Raw genomic sequence first — 13,687 nt, forward strand, 5'->3', positions numbered from 1 at the left:
TGTCAGTTAAATTGTCAGGTGAGGTGTCAGGTGAAGTGTCAGTTAAAGTGTCAGGTGAAGTGTCAGTTTAAATTGTCAGGTGAAGTGTTAGTTAAAGTGTCAGGTGAAGTGTCAGTTTAAATTGTTAGGTGAAGTGTCAGTTAAAGTGTCAGGTGAAGTGTTAGTTAAAGTGTCAGGTGAAGTGTCAGTTTAAATTGTCAGGTGAAGTGTCAGTTTAAATTGTTAGGTGAGGTGTCAGTTAAAGTGTCAGGTGAAGTGTTAGTTAAATTGTTAGGTGAAGTGTCAGTTAAAGTGTCAGTTAAAGTGTCAGTTAAATTGTCAGGTGAGGTGTCAGGTGAAGTGTCAGTTAAAGTGTCAGGTGAAGTGTCAGTTAAATTGTTAGGTGAGGTGTCAGTTAAAGTGTCAGGTGAAGTGTTAGTTAAATTGTTAGGTGAAGTGTCAGTTAAAGTGTCAGTTAAATTGTCAGGTGAGGTGTCAGGTGAAGTGTCAGTTAAAGTGTCAGGTGAAGTGTCAGTTAAATTGTTAGGTGAGGTGTCAGTTAAAGTGTCAGGTGAAGTGTTAGTTAAATTGTTAGGTGAGGTGTCAGTTAAATTGTCAGTTGAAGTGTCAGTTAAATTGTTAGGTGAGGTGTCAGTTAAAGTATCAGGTGAAGTGTTAGTTAAAGTGTCAGGTGAAGTGTCAGTTAAAGTGTCAGTTGAAGTGTTAGTTAAATTGTCAGGTGAAGTGTCAGTTAAAGTATCAGGTGAAGTGTTAGTTAAAGTGTAAGGTGAGGTGTCAGTTAAAGTGTCAGGTGAAGTGTCAGTTAAATTGTTAGGTGAAGTGTTAGTTAAAGTGTAAGTTGAGGTGTCATTTAAAGTGTCAGGTGAAGTGTTAGTTAAAGTGTCAGGTGAAGTGTCATTTAAAGTGTCAGTTGAAGTGTTAGTTAAATTGTTAGGTGAGGTGTCAGTTAAAGTATCAGGTGAAGTGTTAGTTAAAGTGTAAGTTGAGGTGTCATTTAAAGTGTCAGGTGAAGTGTTAGTTAAAGTGTCAGGTGAAGTGTTAGTTAAATTGTTAGGTGAGGTGTCAGTTAAAGTGTCAGGTGAAGTGCCAGTTAAAGTGTCAAGTGAGGTGTCAGGTTCCGTATCAGTTAAAGTGTCAGGTGAGGTGTCAGTTAAAGTGTCAGGTGAAGTGTTAGTTAAATTGTTAGGTGAGGTGTCAGTTAAAGTGTCAGGTGAAGTGTTAGTTAAAGTGTTAGGTGAAGTGTCAGTTAAATTGTAAGGTGAGGTGTCATTTAAAGTGTCAGGTGAAGTGCCAGTTAAAGTGTCAGGTGAGGTGTCGGGTTCCGTATCAGTTAAAGTGTCAGGTGAAGTGTCATTTAAAGTGTCAGGTAAAGTGTCATTTAAAGTGTCAGGTGAGGTGTCATTTAAAGTATCAGGTGAAGTGTTAGTTAAAGTGTAAGGTGAGGTGTCAGTTAAATTGTAAGGTGAGGTATCAGTTAAAGTGTCAGGTGAAGTGTCAGTTAAAGTGTCAGGTGAAGTGTCAGTTAAAGTGTCAGGTGAAGTGTCAGTTAAATTGTTAGGTGAGGTGTCAGTTAAAGTGTCAGGTGAGGTGTCAGGTGAAGTGTCAGTTGAGGTGTCAGTTAAAGTGTCAGTTGAGGTGTCAGTTAAATTGTAAGGTGAGGTGTCAGTTAAAGTGTCAGGTGAAGTGTTAGTTAAATTGTTAGGTGAGGTTTCAGTGAAAGTGTCAGTTGAGGTGTCAGTTAAATTGTCAGTTGAGGTGTCAGTTAAAGTGTCAGGTGAAGTGTCAGTTAAATTGTAAGGTGAGGTGTCAGTTAAAGTGTCAGGTGAAGTGTCAGTTAAAGTGTCAGGTGAAGTGTTAGTTAAATTGTTAGGTGAGGTGTCAGTTAAAGTGTCAGGTGAAGTGTCAGTTAAATTGTAAGGTTAGGTGTCAGTTAAAGTGTCAGGTGAAGTGTCAGTTAAAGTGTCAGGTGAGGTGTCAGTGAAAGTGTCAGGTGAAGTGTTAGTTAAATTGTTAGGTGAGGTGTCAGTAAAAGTGTCAGGTGAAGTGTTAGTTAAAGTGTCAGGTGAGGTGTTAGTTAAATTGTTAGGTGAGGTGTCAGTTAAAGTGTCAGGTTAAGTGCCAGTTAAAGTGTCAGGTGAGGTGTCAGGTTCCGTATCAATTAAAGTGTCAGTTAAAGTGTCAGGTGAAGTGTCATTTAAAGTGTCAGGTGAAGTGTCATTTCAAGTGTCAGGTGAAGTGTCAGTAAAAGTGTCAGGTGAAGTGTCATTTAAAGTATCAGGTGAAGTGTCAGTTAAAGTGTCAGGTGAAGTGTCAGTTTAAATTGTCAGGTGAAGTGTTAGTTAAAGTGTCAGGTGAGGTGTCAGTTAAATTGTTAGGTGAGGTGTCAGTTAAAGTGTCAGGTTAAGTGCCAGTTAAAGTGTCAGGTGAGGTGTCAGGTTCCGTATCAATTAAAGTGTCAGTTAAAGTGTCAGGTGAAGTGTCATTTAAAGTGTCAGGTGAAGTGTCATTTCAAGTGTAAGGTGAGGTGTCAGTTAAATTGTTAGGTGAGGTGTCAGTTAAAGTGTCAGGTGAAGTGTTAGTTAAAGTGTCAGGTGAAGTGTCAGTTTAAATTGTCAGGTGAAGTGTTAGTTAAAGTGTCAGGTGAGGTGTCAGTTAAATTGTTAGGTGAGGTGTCAGTTAAAGTGTCAGGTGAAGTGTTAGTTAAAGTGTAAGGTGAGGTGTCAGTTAAAGTGTCAGGTGAAGTGTCAGTTAAATTGTTAAGTGAGGTGTCAGTTAAAGTGTCAGGTGAAGTGTCAGTTAAAGTGTCAGGTGAAGTGTTAATTAAATTGTTAGGTGAGGTGTCAGTTAAATTGTCAGGTGAAGTGTTAGTTAAAGTGTCAGGTGAAGTGTCAGTTAAACTGTTAGGTGAAGTGTTAGTTAAAGTGTCAGGTGAAGTGTCAGTTAAATTGTTAGGTGAGGTGTCATTTAAAGTGTCAGGTGAAGTGTCATTTAAAGTGTCAGGTGAAGTGTCAGTTAAATTGTTAGGTGAGGTGTCAGTTAAAGTGTCAGGAGAAGTGTCAGTTAAATTGTTAGGTGAGGTGTCAGTTAAAGTGTCAGGTGAAGTGTCAGTTAAATTGTCAGGTGAAGTGTCAGTTTAAATTGTCAGGTGAAGTGTTAGTTAAAGTGTCAGGTGAAGTGTCAGTTTAAATTGTCAGGTGAAGTGTTAGTTAAAGTGTCAGGTGAAGTGTCAGTTTAAATTGTCAGGTGAAGTGTTAGTTAAAGTGTCAGGTGAAGTGTCAGTTTAAATTGTTAGGTGAAGTGTTAGTTAAATTGTCAGGTGAAGTGTTAGTTAAATTGTCAGGTGAAGTGTTAGTTAAAGTGTCAGGTGAAGTGTCAGTTTAAATTGTCAGGTGAAGTGTCAGTTAAAGTGTCAGGTGAAGTGTCAGTTTAAATTGTTAGGTGAGGTGTCAGTTAAACTGTCAGGTGAGGTGTCAGTTAAAGTGTCAGGTGAAGTGTCAGTTTAAATTGTCAGGTGAAGTGTCAGTTAAAGTGTCAGGTGAAGTGTCAGTTTAAATTGTCAGGTGAAGTGTCAGTTAAAGTGTCAGGTGAAGTGTCAGGTAAAGTGTCAGGTGAAGTGTCAGTTAAATTGTCAGGTGAGGTGTCAGGTGAAGTGTCAGTTAAAGTGTCAGGTGAAGTGTCAGTTTAAATTGTCAGGTGAAGTGTTAGTTAAAGTGTCAGGTGAAGTGTCAGTTTAAATTGTTAGGTGAAGTGTCAGTTAAAGTGTCAGGTGAAGTGTTAGTTAAAGTGTCAGGTGAAGTGTCAGTTTAAATTGTCAGGTGAAGTGTCAGTTTAAATTGTTAGGTGAGGTGTCAGTTAAAGTGTCAGGTGAAGTGTTAGTTAAATTGTTAGGTGAAGTGTCAGTTAAAGTGTCAGTTAAAGTGTCAGTTAAATTGTCAGGTGAGGTGTCAGGTGAAGTGTCAGTTAAAGTGTCAGGTGAAGTGTCAGTTAAATTGTTAGGTGAGGTGTCAGTTAAAGTGTCAGGTGAAGTGTTAGTTAAATTGTTAGGTGAAGTGTCAGTTAAAGTGTCAGTTAAATTGTCAGGTGAGGTGTCAGGTGAAGTGTCAGTTAAAGTGTCAGGTGAAGTGTCAGTTAAATTGTTAGGTGAGGTGTCAGTTAAAGTGTCAGGTGAAGTGTTAGTTAAATTGTTAGGTGAGGTGTCAGTTAAATTGTCAGTTGAAGTGTCAGTTAAATTGTTAGGTGAGGTGTCAGTTAAAGTATCAGGTGAAGTGTTAGTTAAAGTGTCAGGTGAAGTGTCAGTTAAAGTGTCAGTTGAAGTGTTAGTTAAATTGTCAGGTGAAGTGTCAGTTAAAGTATCAGGTGAAGTGTTAGTTAAAGTGTAAGGTGAGGTGTCAGTTAAAGTGTCAGGTGAAGTGTCAGTTAAATTGTTAGGTGAAGTGTTAGTTAAAGTGTAAGTTGAGGTGTCATTTAAAGTGTCAGGTGAAGTGTTAGTTAAAGTGTCAGGTGAAGTGTCATTTAAAGTGTCAGTTGAAGTGTTAGTTAAATTGTTAGGTGAGGTGTCAGTTAAAGTATCAGGTGAAGTGTTAGTTAAAGTGTAAGTTGAGGTGTCATTTAAAGTGTCAGGTGAAGTGTTAGTTAAAGTGTCAGGTGAAGTGTTAGTTAAATTGTTAGGTGAGGTGTCAGTTAAAGTGTCAGGTGAAGTGCCAGTTAAAGTGTCAAGTGAGGTGTCAGGTTCCGTATCAGTTAAAGTGTCAGGTGAGGTGTCAGTTAAAGTGTCAGGTGAAGTGTTAGTTAAATTGTTAGGTGAGGTGTCAGTTAAAGTGTCAGGTGAAGTGTTAGTTAAAGTGTTAGGTGAAGTGTCAGTTAAATTGTAAGGTGAGGTGTCATTTAAAGTGTCAGGTGAAGTGCCAGTTAAAGTGTCAGGTGAGGTGTCGGGTTCCGTATCAGTTAAAGTGTCAGGTGAAGTGTCATTTAAAGTGTCAGGTAAAGTGTCATTTAAAGTGTCAGGTGAGGTGTCATTTAAAGTATCAGGTGAAGTGTTAGTTAAAGTGTAAGGTGAGGTGTCAGTTAAATTGTAAGGTGAGGTATCAGTTAAAGTGTCAGGTGAAGTGTCAGTTAAAGTGTCAGGTGAAGTGTCAGTTAAAGTGTCAGGTGAAGTGTCAGTTAAATTGTTAGGTGAGGTGTCAGTTAAAGTGTCAGGTGAGGTGTCAGGTGAAGTGTCAGTTGAGGTGTCAGTTAAAGTGTCAGTTGAGGTGTCAGTTAAATTGTAAGGTGAGGTGTCAGTTAAAGTGTCAGGTGAAGTGTTAGTTAAATTGTTAGGTGAGGTTTCAGTGAAAGTGTCAGTTGAGGTGTCAGTTAAATTGTCAGTTGAGGTGTCAGTTAAAGTGTCAGGTGAAGTGTCAGTTAAATTGTAAGGTGAGGTGTCAGTTAAAGTGTCAGGTGAAGTGTCAGTTAAAGTGTCAGGTGAAGTGTTAGTTAAATTGTTAGGTGAGGTGTCAGTTAAAGTGTCAGGTGAAGTGTCAGTTAAATTGTAAGGTTAGGTGTCAGTTAAAGTGTCAGGTGAAGTGTCAGTTAAAGTGTCAGGTGAGGTGTCAGTGAAAGTGTCAGGTGAAGTGTTAGTTAAATTGTTAGGTGAGGTGTCAGTAAAAGTGTCAGGTGAAGTGTTAGTTAAAGTGTCAGGTGAGGTGTTAGTTAAATTGTTAGGTGAGGTGTCAGTTAAAGTGTCAGGTTAAGTGCCAGTTAAAGTGTCAGGTGAGGTGTCAGGTTCCGTATCAATTAAAGTGTCAGTTAAAGTGTCAGGTGAAGTGTCATTTAAAGTGTCAGGTGAAGTGTCATTTCAAGTGTCAGGTGAAGTGTCAGTAAAAGTGTCAGGTGAAGTGTCATTTAAAGTATCAGGTGAAGTGTCAGTTAAAGTGTCAGGTGAAGTGTCAGTTAAATTGTCAGGTGAAGTGTTAGTTAAAGTGTCAGGTGAAGTGTTAGTTAAATTGTTAGGTGAGGTGTCAGGTTGCGTATCAGTTAAAGTGTCAGGTGAAGTGTCATTTAAAGTGTCAGGTGAAGTGTCAGTTAAAGTGTAAGGTGAGGTGTCATTTAAAGTATCAGGTGAGGTGTCAGTTAAAGTGTAAGGTGAGGTGTCAGTTAAATTGTCAGGTGAGGTGTCAGTTAAAGTGTCAGGTGAAGTGTCAGTTAAAGTGTCAGGTGAAGTGTCAGTTAAAGTGTCAGGTGAAGTGTTAGTTAAATTGTTAGGTGAGGTGTCAGTTAAAGTGTCAGGTGAAGTGTTAGTTAAAGTGTCAGGTGAGGTGTCAGTTAAAGTGTCAGGTGAAGTGCCAGTTAAAGTGTCAGGTGAGGTGTCAGTTAAATTGTCAGGTGAGGTGTCAGTTAAAGTGTCAGGTGAAGTGTTAGTTAAAGTGTCAGGTGAATTGTCAGTTAAATTGTCAGGTGAAGTGTTAGTTAAAGTGTCAGGTGAGGTGTCAGTTAAAGTGTCAGGTGAAGTGCCAGTTAAAGTGTCAGGTGAGGTGTCAGGTTCCGTATCAGTTAAAGTGTCAGTTAAAGTGTCAGGTGAAGTGTCAGGTGAAGTGTCATTTCAAGTGTCAGGTGAGGTGTCATTTAAAGTATCAGGTGAAGTGTTAGTTAAAGTGTAAGGTGAGGTGTCAGTTAAAGTGTCAGGTGAAGTGTCAGTTAAAGTGTCAGGTGAAGTGTCAGTTAAATTGTTAGGTGAGGTGTCAGTTAAAGTGTCAGGTGAAGTGTCAGTTAAATTGTCAGGTGAAGTGTTAGTTAAAGTCTCAGGTGAAGTGTCAGTTAAATTGTTAGGTGAGGTGTCAGTTAAAGTGTCAGGTGAAGTGTCAGTTAAATTGTTAGGTGAGGTGTTAGTTAAATTGTTAGGTGAGGTGTCAGTTAAAGTGTCAGGTGAAGTGTCAGTTAAATTGTTAGGTGAGGTGTCAGTTAAAGTGTCAGGTGAAGTGCCAGTTAAAGTGTCAGGTGAGGTGTCAGGTTCCGTATCAGTTAAAGTGTCAGTTAAAGTGTCAGGTGAAGTGTCAGGTGAAGTGTCATTTCAAGTGTCAGGTGAGGTGTCATTTAAAGTATCAGGTGAAGTGTTAGTTAAAGTGTAAGGTGAGGTGTCAGTTAAAGTGTCAGGTGAAGTGTCAGTTAAAGTGTCAGGTGAAGTGTCAGTTAAATTGTTAGGTGAGGTGTCAGTTAAAGTGTCAGGTGAAGTGTCAGTTAAATTGTCAGGTGAAGTGTTAGTTAAAGTGTCAGGTGAAGTGTCAGTTAAATTGTTAGGTGAGGTGTCAGTTAAATTGTTAGGTGAGGTGTCAGTTAAAGTGTCAGGTGAAGTGTCAGTTAAATTGTTAGGTGAGGTGTTAGTTAAATTGTTAGGTGAGGTGTCAGTTAAAGTGTCAGGTGAAGTGTCAGTTAAATTGTTAGGTGAGGTGTCAGTTAAAGTGTCAGGTGAAGTGTTAGTTAAATTGTTAGGTGAGGTGTCAGGTTCCGTATCAGTTAAAGTGTCAGGTGAAGTGTCAGTTAAAGTGTCAGGTGAAGTGTCATTTAAAGTGTCAGGTGAAGTGTCAGTTAAAGTGTCAGGTGAGGTGTCATTTAAAGTGTCAGGTGAAGTGTCAGTTAAAGTGTAAGGTGAGGTGTCAGGTTCCGTATCAGTTAAAGTGTCAGGTGAAGTGTCAGTTAAAGTGTCAGGTGAGGTGTCATTTAAAGTGTCAGGTGAAGTGTCAGTTAAAGTGTAAGGTGAGGTGTCAGTTTCAGTGTCAGGTGAAGTGTTAGTTAAATTGTTAGGTGAGGTGTCAGGTTCCGTATCAGTTAAAGTGTCAGGTGAAGTGTCAGTTAAAGTGTCAGGTGAAGTGTCAGTTAAAGTGTCAGGTGAAGTGTCAGTTAAATTGTTAGGTGAGGTGTCAGTTAAAGTGTCAGGTGAAGTGTTAGTTAAATTGTTAGGTGAGGTGTCATGTTCCGTATCAGTTAAAGTGTCAGGTGAAGTGTCAGTTAAAGTGTCAGGTGAAGTGTCATTTAAAGTGTCAGGTGAAGTGTCAGTTAAAGTGTCAGGTGAGGTGTCATTTAAAGTGTCAGGTGAAGTGTCAGTTAAAGTGTAAGGTGAGGTGTCAGGTTCCGTATCAGTTAAAGTGTCAGGTGAAGTGTCAGTTAAAGTGTCAGGTGAGGTGTCATTTAAAGTGTCAGGTGAAGTGTCAGTTAAAGTGTAAGGTGAGGTGTCAGTTTCAGTGTCAGGTGAAGTGTCATTTAAAGTGTCAGGTGAAGTGTCATTTAAAGTGTCAGGTGAAGTGTCGGTTAAATTGTTAGGTGAGGTGTCAGGTTCCGTATCAGTTAAAGTGTCAGGTGAAGTGTCATTTAAAGTGTCAGGTGAAGTGTCAGTTAAAGTGTCAGGTGAAGTGTCAGTTAAAGTGTCAGGTGAAGTGTCGGTTAAAGTGTAAGGTGAGGTGTCAGGTTCCGTATCAGTTAAAGTGTCAGGTGAAGTGTTATTTAAAGTGTCAGTTGAAGTGTCAGGTGAAGTGTCAGTTAAAGTGTAAGGTGAGGTGTCAGGTTCCGTATCAGTTAAAGTGTCAGGTGAAGTGTCAGTTAAAGTGAAAGGTGAGGTGTCAGGTTCCGTATCAGTTAAAGTGTCAGTTAAAGTGTCAGGTGAAGTGTCAGTTAAAGTGTCAGGTGAAGTGTCATTTAAAGTGTCAGGTGAAGTGTCAGTTAAAGTGTCAGGTGAAGTGTCATTTAAAGTGTCAGGTGAAGTGTCAGTTAAAGTGTAAGGTGAGGTGTCAGTTTCCGTATCAGTTAAAGTGTCAGTTAAAGTGTCAGGTGAAGTGTCATTTAAAGTGTCAGGTGAAGTGTCATTTAAAGTGTCAGGTGAAGTGTCGGTTAAAGTGTAAGGTGAGGTGTCAGGTTCCGTATCAGTTAAAGTGTCAGGTGAAGTGTCATTTAAAGTGTCAGGTGAAGTGTCAGTTAAAGTGTCATGTGAAGTGTCATTTAAAGTGTCAGGTGAAGTGTCAGTTAAAGTGTCAGGTGAAGTGTCGGTTAAAGTGTAAGGTGAGGTGTCAGGTTCCGTATCAGTTAAAGTGTCAGGTGAAGAGTCATTTAAAGTGTCAGTTGAAGTTTCAGGTGAAGTGTCAGTTAAAGTGAAAGGTGAGGTGTCAGGTTCCGTATCAGTTAAAGTGTCAGTTAAAGTGTCAGGTGAAGTGTCAGTTAAAGTGTAAGGTGAGGTGTCAGGTTCCGTATCAGTTAAAGTGTCAGGTGAAGTGTCATTTAAAGTGTCAGGTGAAGTGTCAGTTAAAGTGTCAGGTGAGGTGTCAGTTAAGGTGTCAGTTAAAGTGTCAGGTGAAGTGTCAGTTAAAGTGTAAGGTGAGGTGTCAGTTAAGGTGTCAGTTGAGGTGTCAGTTAAAGTGTCAGGTGAAGTGTCAGTTAAAGTGTAAGGTGAGGTGTCAGTTAAGGTGTCAGTTGAGGTGTCAGTTAAATTGTCAGGTGAGGTGTCAGGTTACGTATCAGTTAAAGTGTAAGGTGAGGTGTCAGTTTCCAACTTTCTGTTGTGTCTGTCAGATCATCCTCGCCATCATGGTTGTCTGGCTGGTTTGCTACATTCTCACTCTGACAAATCTGTTGCCGAGTGATCCTGGTCGCTATGGACACAAGGCTCGGACCGATGCCCGTGGTGACATCATGGCCTCATCACCCTGGTTCAGAGTACCCTACCCCTGTAAGACTCCTGACATCATTCAATCACAGGCTTCGCACCTGTCACTGACATCAGCCAATCACGGAATTCGCACCTGTCACTGACGTCAACCAATCACGGAATTCACACCTGTCACTGACGTCAACCAATCACGGGCTTCACACCTGTCACTGACATCATTCAATCACGGAATTCACACCTGGCACTGACATCATTCAATCACGGAATTCACACCTGTCACTGACAGCAGCCAATCACGGGCTTCACACCTGTCACTGACATCATTCAATCACGGAATTCACACCTGGCACTGACATCATTCAATCACAGAATTCACACCTGTCACTGACATCAGCCAGTCATGGGCTTCACACCTGTCACTGACATCATTCAATCACGGGCTTCACACCTGTCACTGATATCATTCAATCACGGAATTCACATCTGGCACTGACATCATTCAATCACGGAATTCACACCTGTCACTGATATCAACCAATCACGGGCTTCACACCTGTCACTGACATCATTCAATCACGGAATTCACACCTGGCACTGACATCATTCAATCACGGAATTCACACCTGTCACTGACATCAGCCAATCATGGGCTTCACACCTGTCCCTGACATCAGCCAGTCATGGGCTTCACACCTGTCACTGACATCATTCAATCACGGGCTTCACACCTGTCACTGACATCATTCAATCACGGAATTCACACCTGTCACTGACGTCAACCAATCACGGGCTTCACACCTGTCACTGACATCATTCAATCACGGAATTCACACCTGTCACTGACAGCAGCCAATCACGGGCTTCACACCTGTCACTGACATCATTCAATCACGGAATTCACACCTGGCACTGACATCATTCAATCACGGAATTCACACCTGTCACTGACATCATTCAATCATGGGTTTCACACCTGTCACTGACATCAGCCAGTCATGGGCTTCACACCTGTCACTGACATCATTCAATCACGGGCTTCACACCTGTCACTGACATCATTCAGTCACGGAATTCACATCTGGCACTGACATCATTCAATCATGGAATTCACACCTGTCACTGATATCAACCAATCACGGGCTTCACACCTGTCACTGACATCATTCAATCACGGAATTCACACCTGTCACTGACATCAGCCAATCATGGGCTTCACACCTGTCCCTGACATCATTCAATCACGGGCTTCACACCTGTCACTGACATCATTCAATCACGGAATTCACACCTGGCACTGACATCAGCCAGTCATGGGCTTCACACCTGTCACTGATATCATTCAATCACGGAATTCACACCTGTCGCTGACATCATTCAATCACGGAATTCACACCTGTCACTGACATCATTCAATCACGGAATTCACACCTGTCACTGACATCATTCAATCACGAGCTTCACACCTGTCACTGACGTCAGCCAATCATGGGCTTCACACCTGTCACTGACATCATTCAATCACGAGTTTCACACCTGTCACTGACGTCAGCCAATCATGGAATTCACACCTGTCACTGACGTCAGCCAATCACGGGCTTCACACCTCTGGTTTCTCATAGGCCAGTGGGGGTTGCCGGTAGTAACAGTTGCTGGGGTGTTGGGTATGCTGAGTGCCACCATGGCGGGCATCGTGGAGTCGATTGGCGATTATTATGCCTGTGCTCGTCTGTCTGGAGCCCCACCCCCTCCGGTCCACGCCATCAACAGGTGAAACAGGAAGTAAACAGGAAGTCATGTAACCTTACCTCTGTCCGACAGGTGTTTACTGATTTCTGGTTGTTGTTTGTTTCAGAGGAATTTTCACTGAAGGCGTATGTTGCATCATTGCTGGACTGTTGGGGACAGGAAATGGCTCCACGTCTTCCAGTCCAAATATAGGCGTCCTGGGCATCACCAAGGTAACTGAGGCCATGCGATCTCACACCCACTGGTTTGGTAGAAACATACTGGATCAGCATCCCAGAACCTCCTGCAGCTAGCCCTTAGGTCCCTGCAACTAGTCCTTAGGTCCCTGCAACTAGCCCTCAGGTCCCTGCAACTAGCCCTTAGGTCCCTGCAACTAGTCCTTAGGTCCCTGCAACTAGCCCTCAGGTCCCTGCAACTAGGTCTTAGGTCCCTGCAACTAGTCGTCGTGTCCCTGCAACTAGTTCTTAGGTCCCTGCAACTAGTCCTCATGTCCCTGCAACTAGTCCTTAGGTCCCTGCAACTAGCCCTCAGGTCCCTGCAACTAGTTCTCATGTCCCTGCAACTAGTCCTTAGGTCCCTGCAACTAGCCCTTAGGGCCCTGCAACTAGTTCTTAGGTCCCTGCAACTAGCCCTTAGGGCCCTGCAACTAGTCCTTAGGTCCCTGCAACTAGTACTTAGGTCCCTGCAACTAGCCCTTAGGGCCCTGCAACTAGTCCTTAGGTCCCTGCAACTAGTACTTAGGTCCCTGCAACTAGCCCTCATGTCCCTGCAATTAGGCCTTAGGTCCCTGCAACTAGTCCTCATGTCCCTGCAACTAGCCCTCATGTCCCTGCAACTAGTCCTTAGGGCCCTGCAACTAGTCCTTAGGTCCCTGCAACTAGCCCTGAGGTCCCTGCAACTAACCCTCATGTCCCTGCAACAGTTCTTAGGTCCCTGCAACTAGTACTTAGGTCCCTGCAACTAGTTCTCATGTCCCTGTAACTAGTCCTCATACCTCTGCAACTAGTCTTCACATCCCTGCAATTTGTCCTCGGGTCTGTTACAAACAATGGTGGAGATCCAAGTGTAGGACACGGAGAGGGGTGTTGTTGTATTTATTGTCTTTTATTATGGGGGGGGGGGGGGGTATTGGATGGAGGACTGATGGCAAGGGCAAGGAGATCCACAGTAGATGAAGGCAGCAGTGATGTGGAGAGGCGGACGTGCAGGTAAGTGGCTGGCAGCTGGATGAGCAGGTGATGGATCTGTAGCAGAGGAGTAAATTAAGTTAAGCACTGAAAAGTCACAGAGAAGCAAAGCTTTAGAACACTATAGATTTGGCCTGAAGCGTACTACCGCAGCAGTGAAACAACAATCTGGCGATGAGCGGCTGGAAAACTGGGGTAGATATACTGCAGGGCTGATGAGCTGATGGTTTGCAGGTGACTGGCTTGGAACAGGTGTGTCAGATCAGCAGTGACCAGGGAGCCGGAAGCAGAGGAGAGCCACGCCCACGCCCACCACACAGACACAGACACAGAGAAACAGACAGAAGAGCACAGGGGACACAAGGGTAGGAAAAACACAAGGAAAAAACTGGAGGCCAGGCTGTGGCTGCAACAGGGTCTCTGAAACTAGTCCTCAGGTATCTGCAAATAGTCCTCAGGTATCTGCAACTAGTCCTCATATCTCTGCAACTAGTTCTTGGGTCTCTGAAACTAGTCCTCAGGTATGTGCAACTAGTCCTCATGTCTCTGCAACTAGTCCTTGGGTCTCTGAAACTAGTCCTCATGTCTCTGCAACTAGCCCTCAGGTCTCTGCAACTAGTCCCCTGTAACTAGTCCTCATGTCCCTGCAACTAGTTCCAATTTCTCTGAAACTTGTCCTCAGGTCCCTGCAACTAGCCCTCACATCCCTGCAACTAGTTCTCTTGTCTCTGAAACTAGTCCTCATGTCTCTGCAACTAACCCTCACATCCCTGCAACTAGTCCTCACATCCCTGCAACTAGTCCTCATGTCCCTGCAACTAGTCTTCACATCCCTGCAACTAGTCCTCTTGTCTGTGAAGCCCTTTTTAGATAGGAATTGTGCAAATTTGCAGGAAAGCCCAATCAGTCTTTTTTCAGCATTGGCAGTATAAAAACAAAATCGGGGAGTGCAGCAAAATGCCGCCTACCTACTTTTGTTTATACAGAATGTGCCTTTTTCGGGGCAATGGGGGGCGTGAGCAAGTAACAAAACATGTAGCTCAGCGTGTGACGTAAACAGTGACGTGGGAGGGAAGCCGCAGCTGGTCAGTCCTGCGGTGATTCTCTTGTAAGTTCGCCCGTTCTT

At 42.7% G+C, this 13,687-nt stretch overlaps 1 protein-coding gene across 2 annotated transcripts in view; it reads left to right on the top strand.

Moving 5' to 3' along the window:
• Positions 1–13,687, top strand: part of slc23a1 (solute carrier family 23 member 1) — a 72,618-nt gene that overhangs the window by 40,994 nt on the left and 17,937 nt on the right. For both annotated transcript variants that reach the window (XM_078172760.1, XM_078172761.1), the window contains 3 exons: positions 9,532–9,688; positions 11,248–11,395; positions 11,481–11,586. In XM_078172760.1, coding sequence (XP_078028886.1) covers positions 9,532–9,688; positions 11,248–11,395; positions 11,481–11,586 — 411 coding nt within the window. The remainder of the gene's footprint in view (positions 1–9,531; positions 9,689–11,247; positions 11,396–11,480; positions 11,587–13,687) is intronic.

This window comes from Epinephelus lanceolatus, chromosome 11 (assembly GCF_041903045.1).
Source record: "Epinephelus lanceolatus isolate andai-2023 chromosome 11, ASM4190304v1, whole genome shotgun sequence".
Taxonomy (NCBI): Eukaryota; Metazoa; Chordata; class Actinopteri; order Perciformes; family Serranidae; genus Epinephelus; species Epinephelus lanceolatus.